The sequence below is a fragment of the Nematostella vectensis genome, chromosome 15, assembly GCF_932526225.1.
Source record: "Nematostella vectensis chromosome 15, jaNemVect1.1, whole genome shotgun sequence".
Classification (NCBI taxonomy): domain Eukaryota; kingdom Metazoa; phylum Cnidaria; class Anthozoa; order Actiniaria; family Edwardsiidae; genus Nematostella; species Nematostella vectensis.
The window spans coordinates 1,281,925-1,300,144 of record NC_064048.1 but is presented as its reverse complement, the minus strand read 5'-3'; the positions used below and the strand labels follow the sequence as shown (position 1 = coordinate 1,300,144).

At 41.8% G+C, this 18,220-nt stretch overlaps 1 protein-coding gene, 1 non-coding gene and 1 pseudogene across 2 annotated transcripts; 2 read left to right on the top strand and 1 right to left on the bottom strand.

Annotated features, from left to right (window-relative positions):
• The first annotated feature begins 262 nt into the window (after positions 1-262).
• On the top strand, positions 263-336 carry Trnar-ucu. Its single transcript has one exon. It is a non-coding gene; the product is annotated as a tRNA-Arg (tRNA).
• A 1,914-nt stretch (positions 337-2,250) lies between these two features.
• On the top strand, positions 2,251-9,092 carry LOC116606811 (sarcoplasmic reticulum histidine-rich calcium-binding protein). The gene is made up of 3 exons (XM_048722945.1): positions 2,251-2,439; positions 4,095-7,928; positions 8,243-9,092. The coding sequence occupies exons 1-2, from the start codon at positions 2,355-2,357 to the stop codon at positions 7,892-7,894; spliced, it is 3,885 nt and encodes a 1,294-aa protein (XP_048578902.1). The 5' UTR covers positions 2,251-2,354; the 3' UTR covers positions 7,895-7,928; positions 8,243-9,092.
• Positions 9,093-14,935: 5,843 nt separating this feature from the next.
• LOC116606810 lies at positions 14,936-16,420 on the bottom strand (annotated as a pseudogene).
• Between the last annotated feature and the right edge of the window lie 1,800 nt (positions 16,421-18,220).

Below are 18,220 nucleotides of genomic sequence, written 5' to 3'. Positions count from 1 at the left end.
AGAACTTAGAACATGCCTTGTTGTTGTCAAATTCACGTGTAATAAACGATTTGGGGGGGTTTTCTCAACGGAATTTATGACTTCTCTCTCCCTACTAAAGAAAGATCTTTCTTTAGTAGGAAAGGCAGAAAACAAAAGCAATGATCGTTATTTGCAATTTTATCGAAGACATGCTCTAGGAACATTCAATAAGATGCGAGAGTTGCTGCTATGCCCTTTGTCATGGTTTAAATAAACAATTAACAACTTAAATTTTTCGTCTGCCCCTGTGGCGCAATGGACTAGCGTGTTGGACTTCTAATTCAAAGGTTGTGGGTTCGAGTCCCACCAGGGGTGTATATTTTTTTTCTTTTTTTCCTCAACCTCTAATAGCTAAAAAAGTTTTTTTTCTTTGATCACTTAGGATAGGTATGCAAACCGACCATGATTTAAAAAAAATAGACTGACCGTAATTTATTAAACAGCCGTGCATGTTTTGTTGTTGTGGTCTCTCTGTGTGGCTCACCTTCAAACGCGGGCTCATTTTAAATGCTGCAAATCAGACGTATCTGATTTATTTCTTACAAAAAACTCTAATTCTTGAATGACAACTTGATGCCTTTAGGATTAGTCGCTTTTTTGTGAATCAACAAGTTTCTATGGTAGAACTATGGTATCACAGCAAAATGTAGAAGCAACAATCATGAAATTTGATTGACAAATACAATAACGAACGTGTCAGTTTGATCCAGTGGGCCTTTTTGTTTCTAATGCTTTACAGAAAAGAATAAAACAAAAACAAAATAATATAAATATGTATCATTAGTTAGTTGTCTTGTTTTCATGCAATATGGTAATGTTTGAATTACGAGCGAAATTATTCTCTAATAAGTTTTTTTGCGCGTCTCACCGACAAGAGACAAAATAACCCATCCCAATCCGCGGTATCATCTAACAGGCCATCCGCTCTAAATTATCAGTCACATCTCAAAGAAACCTCCAAGAGACACCCTGCTTTTACAATTTTGAATATATTTCGCGTTTCCGTTAATGCCGAGTCACAAAGGCATCCATTTCCATCGGCTAATTCAAGAAAGTAACTAAGGCCTAGTTAAAAGGCCGCAAACACCGCGCCGTAAAAAATTCTAATTTTAGTCGACGTAAATATAGCGGTGGCTTTAGACGCCGTATTTAATTAGGCGTATGTAAATAATTTAGTTCTAGTGGGCTAGCCATAAGTGCCTGTGCTATCACAATGACAGCGGTACATGGCTCGTTTCGCGGGTTGAAACTTCATGTAGCCATCAATATAGTGTGTCCTGGACACTGACCCTAACCCTAACCCAAACCCTAACCATATCGATAGCTACATGAAGTATTATGCTTTATCGCGTTGAAAAGCAGGCATGTGAATTGGCAAAAACGAAATTTGTGTTCTGTTTGCGGAATTTAAAATAGCGAGCTTATCGAGACGTGGGTTTCTTGAACGTCGCCATTTGATCTCGGAAAAAAGAAGAAGACCAATAAATACAATGTTCAATGGTGTGGTTAAGCGCACGGGCGGAAGGTTATGCTAAAACTTTATTTGAGACCGCTGGATAATCCTTCGCGTGACTTCATAATTCAATTAACTTTTTGCTACGGCTGGAACCCAATTCAGCGTTTAAAACCAACGCCGTCTTATAGCCGGATTCTGCCAGTTTATTACATTTGCATTCATTATAATAACTTATGCATTTTAAGTGGTACTATGCGGCTGGACCAGGCGTATTATCACGCAGACCCGTATTTAATTTGAGCGGCCGTATAAAATGGTTTTAGACGCCGAATTAACCATGTATAAAATTGTAAACATTTTATACGGCTGAATTTTACGCGAAGTTAATGCGGCCTTCAAACTAGGCGTTTTTAAGATATTTTCAATCGAATATCATCAATAACGTATCAGACTTCATTCGTAGATCGTTATTTTGATGTTCCCTTGCAAATAACCGTTGTTTAGCAGGCTCCTGGGAATATTGTATCAAATCACATTATGGCTTTGCAAAGCCGGGTAGGAAAACGACACTTTTCTGAAATAAATTGTTACCCATAGAAATCTGCCGGAAATGACAAAACTCATACCGCGGATCTCCATAGAGACAAACCAATAACGTCAGATGCGTTACCCATTTGTCTGCATGAATGCCTCAAATACAAATCATCCTATTAAAGGGAATTCCAAAACAATAAGTCAAGTGAAAGAGATTTCATAACAGGTGCTAGCGGGACGCTACAAACGCTCGAACTCATTAGTTGACAATATGGCGGGGCTGATCATGTGATTGCGTATATAGCAATTACATGTTAAAACTTCCCGACATCAGACTGGTGAAATGGCGAGCGGGAGCCGTTTTTTGCTGGTGTTCAGCCTTTTTTTGACTAATGGTATATCTGCAAGACCTTTGCCATTGAAATATGGTAAGTTTATAATACTTTAAAATCCTCAATTTGCATTTGTTTTCTGAGCTAGGTAAACACTTAAAACGCTATGGAGTTTATGGAGACTTTAGTTTCTTGATCAGCACAAGTCATTTGTGATCAATCCACAGAGTTTTATAACTAGAAAGACTACAGACAAGCTATTGTGGATTTGCAGTAGAGTAGAGAAATAGAGTTATCTTTATCGGCTGGGGCTGACTTTTTCTATTATTTTCTTGTTGAATCATAAAACTTCGGAGTTAGGAGTTTTTTTTTTCAAATAAATCGCGAAAAGAAGATGGATTTAAAGAAAAAAATATGATAAAACTTGGGGAGAGAACAAGCCTTAAATGACATTCATAGTTTTTTTTTAATTTCTGACGGTACGGTGACTTATTCAACGTTTCACACTTGTGAAATCTACACAGGAGAGAGATCCGAAGCACATGAAATATTTACGATAGGTCAAATATGCAAAAGCTGCAGTGTTTGGTAATTTTGATCACATTTTTCTTTTTTCATTTGAATTCAATTTTGGTGTATGGGCATAGCGAAAAGAGTGACCGGTAGATTAGTGAGATATTCAGACTTGTTAGGGGTCGTTTAAACAACGCTTTAGGTAAAATTATATGGCTTGCTAAAACCGCTTTAAAGTATCTTGTGATTCAGATATCTCTTTCGCTACATTTTCTACATGGGCTTCTCAAAACATACCTTCATAACGTTTTTCTTTGCCATAAGAAATTATGGCTATTAATTTCTGTCTTGCTTTAAGAATAAAAATGATTTTTTTTCTGACAATTTTCTATATTTTACGCGTTACATTTTTGTTTTATTGGCATGCGACCTTTTGAACTAGGGAAAGATCGAAAGTTATTTAACTTTTGGAACGTTAGATTAAGGGCAAAACTAGAAAAGAATACTATAGAAGAATATTAATTTATTCTAGATATGCGCACCTGGCTCCATTACTTTGGTAGAATTTGTATGCTAATAATTCAAGATTGAAACACACTGCTTATCCAAAAAACATAGCTTCAAAAATACCTTACAGAAAAACATTAAAAAATAAATTCAATATTTGGCATGTTGTCATGCATATTGTCATGTGATATGGAAATGTTCGAATTACGAGCAAAGTAATTCTTTAATTAAACAGGGATCCCTGAGTTAGGTAAATATTTTGCGTGGTTTATCTTAGAACAAAATGTCTCACGCCAAATGTCTCTGATTGGGCCCCTTAGCTTTTTTAAAAAATTTCTCCATCGAAGCGAGTTTCGAAAACCTTTTTTTGGGAAAGTTAAGAGTAAATGGATGATTTACGTTCGTTCTCCATGGAAACCATTTAATTGGCGTTCCACAAAAAGCGTTTTTTGTCTTGACCTTCGCGTTTGACTGAGAACGAGTAAACGTAATGACCATGTTGCATATTATTCTAACGATATTTTGTGCTATTCTCCTCCTAAACTCGTTGAGTATTATGATGTTATATAAAATAAAATTTTAACATCCTTCACAACATTTTCTGAGACCCTGAAAATTCTTCAAAATTAAAAACGGCCCGGCCTCAACTGAAGCTTAGACGTTCTTATGACAAGAAAACGAATGAATAAGGATAAGCGAGCCGATGTAATTTCACTCACATTTCCTTACAGGATCTGCTCTTGTCGACAATGCCTCCACAATGGAAGGAGCAGGCGACAACCAAGCGGAAACAAAAAGAGCGGATATCGCCATGAATGGGGAAGAAGAGCAAATCGATTCATCTCGTGAGTCACCTACTCACGAGAAAAAAAGTGGAGAAAACGGTGTTCAATTTACTTTGAAGAAAGGAGCAAATATAGTAGATGCGAAGAAAGAAGAGGACGCCCTTAAAAGAGCTCAACCAATCGAAAATGGTCGCGAAAGAAAGGAAGAGGCCGATCCACCTGGACAGCACCATGAGGAGGAGGAGAGAGGGGTCCATCCACCTGAACAGCACCATGAGGAGGAGGAGAGAGGGGTCCATCCACCTGGAGAGCACCATGAGGAGGAGGAGAGAGGGGCCCATCCACCTGGACAGGACCTTGAGGAGGAGGAGAGAGGGGCCCATCCACCTGGACAGGACCATGAGGAGGAGGAGAGAGGGGCCCATCCACCTGAACAGCACCATGAGGAGGAGGAGAGAGGGGTCCATCCACCTGCACAGCACCATGAGGAGGAGGAGAGAGGGGTCCATCCACCTGAACAGCACCATGAGGAGGAGGAGAGAGGGGTCCATCCACCTGAACAGCACCATGAGGAGGAGGAGAGAGGGGTCAATCCACCTGAACAGCACCATGAGGAGGAGGAGAGAGGGGTCCATCCACCTGAACAGCACCATGAGGAGGAGGAGAGAGGGGTCAATCCACCTGAACAGCACCACGAGGAGGAGGAGAGAGGGGTCCATCCACCTGAACAGCACCATGAGGAGGAGGAGAGAGGGGTCCATCCACCTGAACAGCACCACGAGGAGGAGGAGAGAGGGGTCCATCCACCTGAACAGCACCATGAGGAGGAGGAGAGAGGGGTCCATCCACCTGAACAGCACCATGAGGAGGAAGAGAGAGGAGTCCATCCACCTAGAAACCACCATGAGAGGGAGAAGAGAGGGGTCCATCCACCTGGAAACCACCATGAGAAGGAAGAGAGAGGGGCCCATCCACCTGGAAACCACCATGAGGAGGAAGAGAGAGGGATCCATCCACCTAGACACCACCATGAGGAGGAGGGAAGAGGGGCCCATCCACAAGGGCATCACCATGAGGAGGATGAGAGAGGAGTCCATCCACCTGAATACAACCATGAGGAGGAGGAGAGAGGGGTCCATCCACCTGAATACAACCATGAGGAGGAGGAGAGAGGGGTCCATCCACCTGGACACCACCATGATGAGGAGGAGAGAGGGGCCCATCCATCTGGACACCACCGTGAGGAGGAGGAGAGAGGGATCCATCCACCTAGAAACCACAATGAGGAGGAGGAGAGAGGGGTCAATCCACCTGAACAGCATTATGAGGAGGAAGAGAGAGGGATCCATCCACCTAGAAACCACAATGAGGAGGAGGAGAGAGGGGTCCATCCACCTGCACAGCACCGTGAGGAGGAGGAGAGAGGGGCCCATCCACCTGGACACCACCATGAGGAGGAGGAGAGAGGGGGTGATCCACCTGGACCGGACCATGAGGAGGAGGAGAGAGGGGCCCATCCACCTCAACATCACCATGAGGAGGAGGAGAGAGGGGCCCATCCACCTGGACAGCACCATGAGAGGGAGAAGAGAGGGGTCCATCCACCTGGAAACCACCATGAGGAGGAAGAGAGAGGGGTCCATCCACCTGAACAGCACCATGAGGAGGAAGAGAGAGGGATCCATCCACCTAGAAACCACAATGAGGAGGAGGAGAGAGGGGTCCATCCACCTGAACAGCACCATGAGGAGGAAGAGAGAGGGATCCATCCACCTAGAAACCACAATGAGAGGGAGAAGAGAGGGGTCCATCCACCTGGAAACCACCATGAGGAGGAAGAGAGAGGGATCCATCCACCTAGACACCACCATGAGGAGAGAGAGAGAGGGGTCCATTCACCTGAACAGCACCATGAGGAGGAAGAGAGAGGGATCCATCCACCTAGACACCACCATGAGGAGGAGGAGAGAGGGGCCCATCCACCTGCACAGCACCGTGAGGAGGAAGAGAGAGGGATCCATCCACCTAGAAACCACAATGAGGAGGAGGAGAGAGGGGTCCATCCACCTGAACAGCACCATGAGGAGGAAGAGAGAGGGATCCATCTACCTAGAAACCACAATGAGGAGGAGGAGAGAGGGGTCAATCCACCTGAACAGCACCATGAGGAGGAAGAGAGAGGGATCCATCCACCTAGAAACCACAATAAGGAGGAGGAGAGAGGGGTCCATCCACCTGAACAGCACCATGAGGAGGAGGAGAGAGGGGCCTATCCACCTGCACAGCACCGTGAGGAGGAGGAGAGAGGGGCCCATCCACCTGGACAGCACCGTGAGGAGGAGGAGAGAGGGGCCTATCCACCTGCACAACACCGTGAGGAGGAGGAGAGAGGGGTCCATCCACCTGGACAGCACCATGAGGAGGAGGAGAGAGGGGTCCATCCACCTGGACAGCACCATGAGGAGGAGGAGAGAGGGGCCCATCCACCTGGACAGCACCATGAGGAGGAGGAGAGAGGGGCCCATCCACCTGGACACCACCATGAGGAGGAGGAGAGAGGGGCCCATCCACCTGGACAGCACCATGAGGAGGAGGAGAGAGGGGCCTATCCACCTAGAAACCACCATGAGGAGGAGGAAAGAGGGGCCCATCCACCTGGACAGCACCATGAGGAGGAGGAGAGAGGGGTCCATCCACCTGGACAGCACCATGAGGAGGAGGAGAGAGGGGTCCATCCACCTAGACAGCACCATGAGGAGGAGGAGAGAGGGGTCCATCCACCTGCACAGCACCATGAGGAGGAGGAGAGAGGGGTCCATCCACCTGGAGAGCACCATGAGGAGGAGGAGAGAGGGGCCCATCCACCTGGACAGCACCATGAGGAGGAGGAGAGAGGAGTCCATCCACCTGGACAGCACCACGAGGAGGAGGAGAGAGGGGTCCATCCACCTGGACAGCACCATGAGGAGGAGGAGAGAGGGGTCCATCCACCTGGACAGCACCATGAGGAGGAGGAGAGAGGGGTCCATCCACCTGGACAGCACCATGAGGAGGAGGAGAGAGGGGTCCATCCACCTGAAGAGCATCATGAGGAGGAGGATAGAGGGGTCCATCCACCTGGACAGCACCATGAGGAGGAGGAGAGAGGAGTACATCCACCTGGACAGCACCACGAGGAGGAGGAGAGAGGGGTCCATCCACCTGCACAGCACCATGAGGAGGAGGAGAGAGGGGCCCATCCACCTGGACACCACCATGAGGATGAGGAGAGAGGGGTCTATCCACCCGGACAGCACCATGAGGAGGAGGAGAGAGGGGCTTATTTACCTGAGTCTTTCCAATATGAAAATGAGGAGGCAGGCAGATTCCATGGAGTGGAAGAGGATAGTCAAGACCGCCTACGACACCAAGAGTTTGACGGCGAAGAAAGACGCTATCCGTCTTATGCCGAGGATGGTGATGGCTATGAAAATCCCCTTAATTACGAGAATTTGCCTCCTTACCCTTCCCACCTCGAGGAGAAAAGAGCGTTTAAAGAGCTGATTCACCCTCGCCCTGAATACGAGCAAGTCAACGATGTTGGTGACGATTCCCTGCAAGAAGAAAGAGCTCTTCCGTTTGACGATGAGGAAAGATCCGTCCCATCCTCCCAGAGACAGGAGGTTCCCGATGCTCGTTACCTTGATGACTTGGATGATGAACTACTTCTACAAGAGATGGAAGAAGAAGCCAATCCTTTGCCATAAAAGGAACACAATGGATATCGAAAATATTACCCACGTAAGCTATATTTAGAAAATAAATTTATGGCCATTACAGTCAAAATTGAGATATTCTATGACGATATAAGCGATATCGTTCCCTTCAGACGGGATTGTACCATTTTACTGATTGAGTTTAAAAATATTTTGATAAGAAAAGTACGATCGTACGCTTTAAGAATTATTATCATTGTCGCTGCCGTTGTCATTGTCGTTGTCGTTTTTGTTATCGTTGTCGTAGCTGTTGTTGTTGTAAAAGCCCAATTGCTGCTGAATTAAACTTTCGTCCTGAAAGCGTATCTTGCTAATGATAAATGTCTTTATTCTTCTTAGGGATGAATTGTAAATACAGCGACAAAAGGTGAAACGCCACAAAAAATTCTTCGCTGCGCACAATTTAGTGTTAGTGTTAATGTCTGCACACAACGGAATACAGGCACGGGTCTAGATAAGCCGAAACTAGAATAGTAATCTTCGAATTACATCCATTTTAAAAATGGTACTTGCACTTGAGAATCAATGTTTCGTAGTCTGCCGTGGCTCATGGGTAAGGCATAAATTGCAGAATCCGGGAAAATATATAAATATATATAAAAGCTAACAGGTACATAACCACTAAATGGTACAACTTTTTAAACCATAAATGGTTTATTTTTATGGTCATTTACGCATCTATTTGATACCCATGGTGCACTGCGGGCTACGACACATGGAACAACCGTGTGCAAGTTTTTTTTAAATAGGTGTATATAGACAGAGAGACGGAGAAGTCGAATTAAATTAAACTAATAAAAATCACGTTCACTTCCTGTGCTCTCGTACCCTCGCTGTATGCCATGAATTCTAGAGGACACTCCGAGAGGATTCCCGAGGAGACTCGGTGAGGGATATCCGAGCCGTTGAAGATTCCAGTTCGTCGAGATTCACCATTTGTGAGCAATGCATAATGAACCAGGTGTATAGTTTTCGAAACCTTGACTTTTTTAACGTAGTTTGATAGGAACTTTTATTGTGTAAAATTTTCCTCTCATTGTTTTCTTCTTCAAAATATTTTGCTTCGGTGATGACTTCTCAAGTAAAATCTAAGTAATAGGATGAATCTAATATTATCCGAAAGCGTGTACACATTAATTGCCTATAAGATGCTTAATAAATAACCCAGAAGAAGGGATCATACAAACAATATGTTTTATCGCTTTGGCTTCCTTTATCACAATAGCGAGTAACCCAAAGAATCCACTTCTATCGGCAAATCCAAGCATGTCACTGAGAAACTTTCAATAATATATAATCAATAAAGTATCAGACCTCAATTATGGATTCTTGCGAATGAACCGCTGTATTTTCATTTGTAAGCAATAACAAAGTAGTGGTTTATCGATATATTCTTTAATTGCATGTTATTCTGACATTCTATACGGACAAATTAACGCTGGTATCCGCGAAAAGTGAGCTTATCTTTTTCGCAGGCCTCTCCTTGATCACCTCTTTATCGCGTTTTTCAAGTTCTGGGCTTCTTGTGGCAAATCGAAAAACTCACTCACACTCACTTAAAGAATGACATTAATTCGTAATTCTCTAGTTGTGTGGGGGATTTAGTCGAGTTGATAAGCGAACAGTATTCTGGGACAATTTTAGGTGACGCAATAATACCCAATTTCCGCTTTCGCTTGGCGAGTGCAGACTGGTGCCGAAATCAGAAATGTAAGCGAGGCTTCGAGTATTGTCCGAAATAAGGCGGCCGCGGCCGCTAGATTTGTCATTTAACAAAGTGGAGGATTTGAAACGCCTTCCTCCTTCTCCGTCAAAGGAGGAATTGACTCAGGGAGCCACAGGGAGCCCAAAACACAAAAAGCAACCAAGGATTACATAAAGAGATGCTTGAGAGGGTGTTTTCTATAGTAGATTAGCTGTTACTAAACTAAAGCGGTTTCTTGGAGGCTTTAACATGTGCAGGTCTTGGTGACGATAGGACACCTACAAACAGACAAACAGAGAAACAATTCACTAAGAAATCGCGTGACTCTTTTGAGTGGCCAAATTTGGTGGTCAAATAACAACAACAAAAAGCAACCGTTATCCAGTGATGACAAATCAGTAACAAAATTATTGACAGAAGACAATTGATTGACAGAAGACGATTGATTGACAAAAGAAGATTGATTGACGGAAAACAATTGATTGACAGAAGACAATTGATTGACAGAAGACGACTGTTTGACAGAAGAAGATTGATTGACAGAAGACGATTGATTGACAGAAGACAATTGATTGTCAGAATACGATTGATAGACAGAAGAAGATTGATTGACAGAAGACGATTGATTGACAGAAGACGATTAATTGACTGAAGACGATTGATTGATAGAAGGGTATTGATTGACAGGAGACGGTTGATTGTCAGAAGACGACTGATTGACAGAAGACGATCGATTGACAAAAGACGATTGATTGACAGAAGACGATTGATAGTCAGAAGAAGATTGATAGTCAGAAGAAGATTGATTGACAGAAGACAATTGATTGACAGAAGACAATTGATTGACAGAAGACGATTGATTGACAGAAGACGATTGATAGTCAGAAGAAGATTGATAGTCAGAAGAAGATTGATTGACAGAAGACAATTGATTGACAGAAGACAATTGATTGACAGAAGACGATTGATTGACAGAAGACGATTTATTGTTAGAAGAAGATTGATAGTCAGAAGACGATTTATTGACAGAAGACGATTGATTGACAGAAAACGATTGATTGACAGAAGACGATTGATTGACAGAAGACGATTGATTGTCAGAAGACGATTGATTGACAAAAATCGATTGATTGGCAGAAGACCATTAATTGACAGAAGACGATTGATTGACAGAAAACGATTGATTGACAGAAGACCATTGATTGACAGAAGACCATTGATTGACAGAAAACGATTGATTGACAGAAGACCATTGATTGACAGAAGACCATTGATTGACAGAAGACGATTGATTGACAGAAAACGATTGATTGACAGAAGACGATTGATAGACAGAAGAAGATTGATTGACAGAAGACGATTGATAGACAGAAGAAGATTGACAGATAGAAGGAGATTGATTGTCAGAAGACGATTGATTGACAAGAGACGATTGATTGACAGAAGAAGATTGATTGACAGAAGGCGATTGATAGACAGAAGACGATTGATTGACAGAAGACGATTGATTGACAGAAGACGATTGATTGACAGAAGACGACTGATTGACAGAAGACCATTGATTGACAAGAGACGATTGATTGACAGAAGGATATTGATTGACAGAAGAAGATTGATTGACAAGAGACGATTGATTGACAGGAGACGATTGATTGACAGAAGAAGATTGATTGACAAGAGACGACTGATTGACAGAAGACCATTGATTGACAAGAGACGATTGATTGACAGAAGGAGATTGATTGACAGAAGACGATTGATAGACAGAAGAAGATTGATTGAAAGAAGACGATTGATTGACAGAAGACAATTGATTGACAGAAGACCATTGATTGACAGAAGACGATTGATTGACAGAAGACGATTGATTGTCAGAAGACCATTGATTGACAGAAGACGATTGATTGTCAGAAGACGATTGATAGACAGAAGACGATTGATTGACAGGAGACGATTGATTGACAGAAGACGATTGATTGTCAGAAGACGATTGATTGTCAGAAGACGATTGATAGACAGAAGACGATTGATTGACAAAAGACGATTGATTGACAGAAGACGATTGATAGTCAGAAGACGATTGATTGACAGAAGACGATTGATAGACAGAAGACGATTGATTGACAGAAGACGATTGATTGACAGAAGACGATTGATTGACAGAAGACGATTGATTGAAAGAAGACGATTGATACACAGAAGACGATTGATTGACAGGAGACGATTGATTGACAGGAGACGATTGATTGACAGGAGACGATTGATTGACAAGAGACGATTGATTGACAGGAGACGATTGATTGACAGGAGACGATTGATTGACAAGAGACGATTGATTAACAAGAGACGGTTGATTGACAAGAGACGATTGATTGACAGAAGATGATTGATTGACAGAAGACGATTGATTGTCAGAAGACCATTGATTGACAGAAGACGATTGATTGTCAGAAGACGATTGATAGACAGAAGACGATTGATTGACAGGAGACGATTGATTGACAGAAGACGATTGATTGTCAGAAGACGAGTGATTGTCAGAAGATGATTGATAGACAGAAGACTATTGATTGACAGAAGACGATTGATAGACAGAAGACGATTGATTGACAGGAGACGATTGATTGACAGGAGACGATTGATTGACAAGAGACGATTGATTGACAAGAGACGGTTGATTGACAGGAGACGATTGATTGACAGGAGACGATTGATTGACAAGAGACGATTGATTGACAAGAGACGGTTGATTGACAAGAGACGATTGATTGACAGGAGACGATTGATAGACAGAAGAAGATTGACAGATAGAAGGAGATTGATTGACAGAAGAAGATTGATTGACAGGAGACGATTGATTGACAGGAGATACTTACCATGAATGCAAGTGGGAGCAGCACTGCTGACAGCCCATTAACCGGGATTCCTTTGGCGTTGTCACGCGATCACTCCCAGGACGGGTGTTTCTCGCTTTTTGCTCATGTTTTGGCGGTGTTTCTGATAAAAAACAAAACAAGGAAGAAACTTTATTCAGGGATCTTGAGGTACAACTATTTTAAATATAAACCGCATTTTCTTATTAGACGCCGCATCTGCCGTGCACCTGCTCAACTCGAACACATGACTCAGGTATTATTCTTCTTCTTCGCCACTGAAGATTTTGTGAGTTTGTTAAAAATATAAGTGTACCAAAAAAGTATAGAAAGAAACGGTCAATTCTGCTGTTCATTATCAATCAAATTATGCATTGAAGGTGATCAAATTAGCAGCCTTTACTACTTTCTCTGGTAAACTGTTCCAGTCTCTGAAGGTGATCAAATTAGCAGCCTTTACTACTTTCTCTGGTAAACTGTTCCAGTCTCTGATCGTTTGTGGGAAGGAGCACTTGATTGAATATTCTGTTTTGGAGCGAGATACTTTATAGCATTCGGAGTCAAGTGACTGCTCTTCCTAGCATCTACTGCAAGAAAAAAGTGCTTATGAAGCAAGGAAATAAATAAACCCTCCGCGGTTAAGCGAGTAAATACTGCAACGTAAATTAATCCCTGCGGGAGTCATAAACGTCTTGTGTACAAAGTATTTCATATATGATGATAAAACATGCGTTAAACTTCTTGAGGAAGGGTAATCTTCTCCCAGGAGCGACCGTATTCTTGTATGCAATGCTTAGTAAGGTCGTAGTACAAGTAGAGTGTCGTCCAAATTCTTCATATCGCGGTCGAGAGGAGGGAAAGGTGTAAAGGGGAAATTTAGAACAAATCAAGGGCTTTGGTAACCGCAAACATACTTTTGGATAACTAGTAGTTTTACAAAGCGATTTAAGCATATTTTGAGAAAGCGGTGGTTTATAAACAGACTCTTTGAGAATTAAATTGATTTTTATCTAACGTTAACAGAAACATATGCATTGTTTTACTCATAACGATTTACCCCAAGGTATGGTCGCTACTCTAAAAGAGATAGAAGAGGAAGGAAAGAGGATTTCCGCACTCTCTTAGCGAGGATCTACCATGCGAAGATATGAGTTCTTTCAAAGTTGTTGATCTTGATGTTGATGAAACTGTTTTTGTATATAACGAGATAAGGATTGATACAAACCATTTACAGATTTCCCGACGACCTTCGGCACTAGAGCAAAGCAAAGCAAATACACTATTGCAATCTTAAAGAGAGTTTCCATCTCCAATGAACACGTTCTAACCATTTTTATAAACTCTTGTTCTGGAAGGAATTGCGTTGAACATAATTTCGATATGCATGGAAAGGTGATGCTATTGTCGCAATTCAACCAATCAGAATTGCCCAGAAAGGTTAAACTAAATTGAGATTTATTAGTAATGTTTTGCAATTAGCGTGATTTAAACGCGATAGGCTTTGTAGGCAAATTTAATTATTGTTATATAGTTGTTAACAAGGCAATGGCGTAGATATAATAAGTACCAAATTAGAATGATTTATCATGATAAGAAGCCAATGAAGCAATCCGGAAAATACCTTTTTGGAGTTTTTAAGCCAGGCTTGAGGCTGATTTAGACAGCAGGATCTAGTCGAATGCGAATTGCCCGCAAACTTGGCAACACCTCTACAATCCGAGTTGTAGAGTGGTGTAAATCAGCCTACGACGCCGCTACGATGCCCGACTCCGAAAGTCGAATACGACAAAATCGTGTTGTCTAAATCAGCCTTTACTCCAATTATTAATTGGATTATTATAATTATTATTATTATTATTATTATTATTGTTATTGTTATTGTTATTGTTATTGTTATTGTTATTGTTATTATTATTATTATTATTATTATTATTATTATTGTTATTGTTATTATTATTATTATTATTATTATTATTGTTATTGTTATTGTTATTGTTATTGTTATTATTATTATTATTATTATTATTATTATTATTATTATTATTGTTATTATTATTATTATTATTATTATTATTGTTATTATTATTATTATTATTATTATTATTATTATTATTATTATTATTGTTATTGTTATTGTTATTGTTATTGTTATTGTTATTGTTATTGTTATTGTTATTGTTATTGTTATTGTTATTGTTATTGTTATTGTTATTGTTATTGTTATTGTTATTATTATTATTATTATTATTATTATTATTATTATTATTATTGTTATTATTATTATGACAGTTGTACAACATATGTATGTCAGCCTATATACAGAGAGGGGCGCATGCGTAACCCAAACTGTATCTTAGAATACCCCTTTCAAAATTCTAGGTATAACATAAAATTAAGAAATGTAAAAATAAATCAATACAAATAGTCCAATCTCTATAAAGTTCAGTAAGAAGTTTATCTTGTTAGCACTTTCAGCGTCCTTACAATATTTAACGAACTTGAGAGCACTGCTTTCGGCATCCTTTTAGGACATCACGGCCACGCGCGCCGAATATCTCCCTCATCGAGGTGTTCACGTCTTGGGACCAATCTCCCAGCGCGTCCATCACTATGTTGTGTTGCTTGATGCTATAGCCGGGGTACTGTTGCTTCAGCTCCCATCTCAGCGGAGCTGAAGCGTTTTCTCCTCATCTTTCTTCCTTCTGTTCTCCATCCACGGGCACGCCATCTCAATCGCTAGAATTTCTTTTCGCTTATGGTCTATAATGCGGGCGTCAATCCTGTTCTGTAGTACATGAGTGTGTTCTGCAAACATTGGGACGTCCCAGAATGCCTTGGCATTCTGGGATTCGTAGGTGGGCTTCGGTACCATAGTAGAGCACCATGGAGGAGTTGCTTCTATCAGCTTCAGATCTTTCATCTGTAGTGCTGCGTTATGTCGTGCTAGATACTTGCTTTGGGCGAGAGCTGGGCAGCCCGCGAGAACATGGGCCAAGCTCTCTGCAGTTGTACCGCACAATCTACACATAATGTCATCAGATGGCGAGGTGTAGGTTTTCCTAGCCGAGTAGAGCTTGGTTGGAACTTGCTGCTCGTACATCTCCACTATGCCTGCAATGGTGTGGGTGGGGGCATCTCGCCATTCTCTCATCCACGCGAAGCAGCCTGGTCTATCCAGCTCCTCATCTTCCCATCTGCTCTTGAGTAACTTTTCTTGCCATTTTTCTTCTTCCATCTTGCTTTGCCTTGCTCCATCAGCTATCTTCCGTAATGTGTGGCGATGGTTTCTCCGTCTTCTCCAAAACAAGTGGGCCCTGGATATGTGAGCTCGAGTGATAGGGCAAGTTCACTTGCATATTTTTTGGCCTCCTTCACCAGGACTGGTGACCCTTGGTAGACGATAGCTCCTCAAAGCGTCTAACCACTTCCATGCTTGTATCCCGATTGGAGTAGAGCTTCAGGGCCGTCTTGATTTTTGTGTGCTTGTATTTCGTCTCGACCGACTTCATTCCACACCCAGCAAGTGCCCTCGGGAGGTATATGAGGGCTGTTGATCCGAGTGGGTGTTTCCCGCCATTTTCACTCATTATTTTCCTTGCCTTTCTGTCTATCTCTCTCAAGTCTGTCAAGTTCCAATGCATCGACCACATTAGGTATGACAGCACTGGATGTGCGAGCTGGTTTGACGCTTTCATTTCATTATTATTATTATTATTATTATTATTATTATTATTATTATTATTATTATTATTATTATTATTATTATTATTATTATTATTATTATTACTACTATTATTATTATTATTATTATTATTATTATTATTATTATTATTATTATTATTATTATTATTATTATTATTATATCATACGGTTAGAAATTGCTTCGACCACATTCGATGTGCTATCTCGCTCTTAGGGGTAATAAAACCTGATAACCATAACCTGACGATCACCCTCGTCTGTTTTTATGCCCCTCCCCCCCCCCCCACCCTAGGCATTTTTCTCGATTAGTTTATCGATTTACCCTTATGTTTAAATAATGCGGATGTATGCGATATTTCAATGATAATCAGACCCTAATTTGCCCTGAGTTTGTGTGTCGCTCTCCCAAAAGGCCTGGAACGAGACGATCCCCTGAAAACTGCCGCTGGGCTATGATGCCGTCATCCCCAATCTATCTCTATCTCTATTTGAAGCCCCCCACAACATCCACCCCCCCCCCCCTTTACCACCATGTTTAAAAACAATGCACAATAGAAAATCAAGACAAATGGTTTAATATCTGTACTAATTGTTGTGCTTAGAAGGGCAGGTTAAGGGGAAGAAAAAAGTTTTTTTGTGAACTATTCGTTTACTGAAAGCCTAAAATTAAAACAAAAAAATTCCCAGATAAAACCTAGAACCTCCTAGATTTCGGCAAAAATTAAGAGGAGGTAAGCAACCAGAGAAATGTATTAAGCAGAAATATAGTATTTGGTTAAAAGCGGGTATTCGTACAATGGCACCTGGGAAGAAGGTGGACATAAAAGGGGGATTATGGTTGATCATCAAATGGAGATTCCAGCTCCATATCAATCCAGAAAAGAGTCTCAAAGAATAACACACTCTCACAAATGAAAGGTTGAATTTAATTATTTCACGAAGGAATAAATAAACGGTTGTTGGTTTGAAAGAATGTGACTTAAAAAAGTACAAGCTTTGAACTCATGAAAATATAGATCATCATATTTTGTTAAAAATAAATCAACATTAGCTAATGTGATTAACTTTGCTCAAATTTAAAGGGCACTGGTCTTTCCACTGGCTTGCAATGTCTAGATTCTCTACTGTTAAACCAGCCCTTTGTACTTTGAAAACACTCTAAAACATAAAAAACAGTCTACAATGACAATCGAGCTGATTCTTATCAAGTAGATTATAAGCGATCATGTTTTTGCATAAACTGTGTATAAGATACTTAATGGCTATTATTATTGCGATTACTATTTATAGTTCATGCTTGCTTGGCGGGAGATGTTGGTTTCTGTCTTATCAATGTTCGCAGTGGCAGCCTTCTTCGTTAACCATTGCGCACCTGTAAGAGAGAGCGAACTCTGATTACTCTGACTGTCCGTACCAATTGATAGATGAAGTAAGCAGTTAGGGTTTTCTCCATGCGTCAAGCGCGTACCAAGGATTTGCGGGGGGGAGGGGGGGCAGTCATAGGTCTCATGACCCACTTTTTAGTAGGCAAGGCGTTGGGAGGGGAAGGGGCGATGCGCGCGCACCTTACGCACCCGCCTGTAGATGCGCGTGGTGCGGACCCCCACCCCTCCCCACGACGTAAATTTCTATCCTATTTTTAGGTGAGTATTGAAAAAAAAAACCCGCTTTTTTTTTTTTTTTTTTGGGGGGGGGGGTGGGACGCGGGAAACCCTAAACCAAAACCCAGCCTACAGGCCTGTGTGGCTGACCATGTGTTGGCATGTGTAGACCTACAACCTGCAACACGTTGCATGCAACCTACCACCATGTGCTGGCTGTGTAGACCTACAACCTGCAACACGTTGCATGAAACCTACCACCATGTGCTGGCTGTGTGGACCTACAACTCGCAACACGTTGCATGCAACCTACCACCATGTGCTGGCTGTGTGGACCTACAACTCGCAACACGTTGCATGCAACCTACCACCATGTGCTGGCATGTGTGGACCTACAACTCGCAACACGTTGCATGCAACCTACCACCATGTGCTG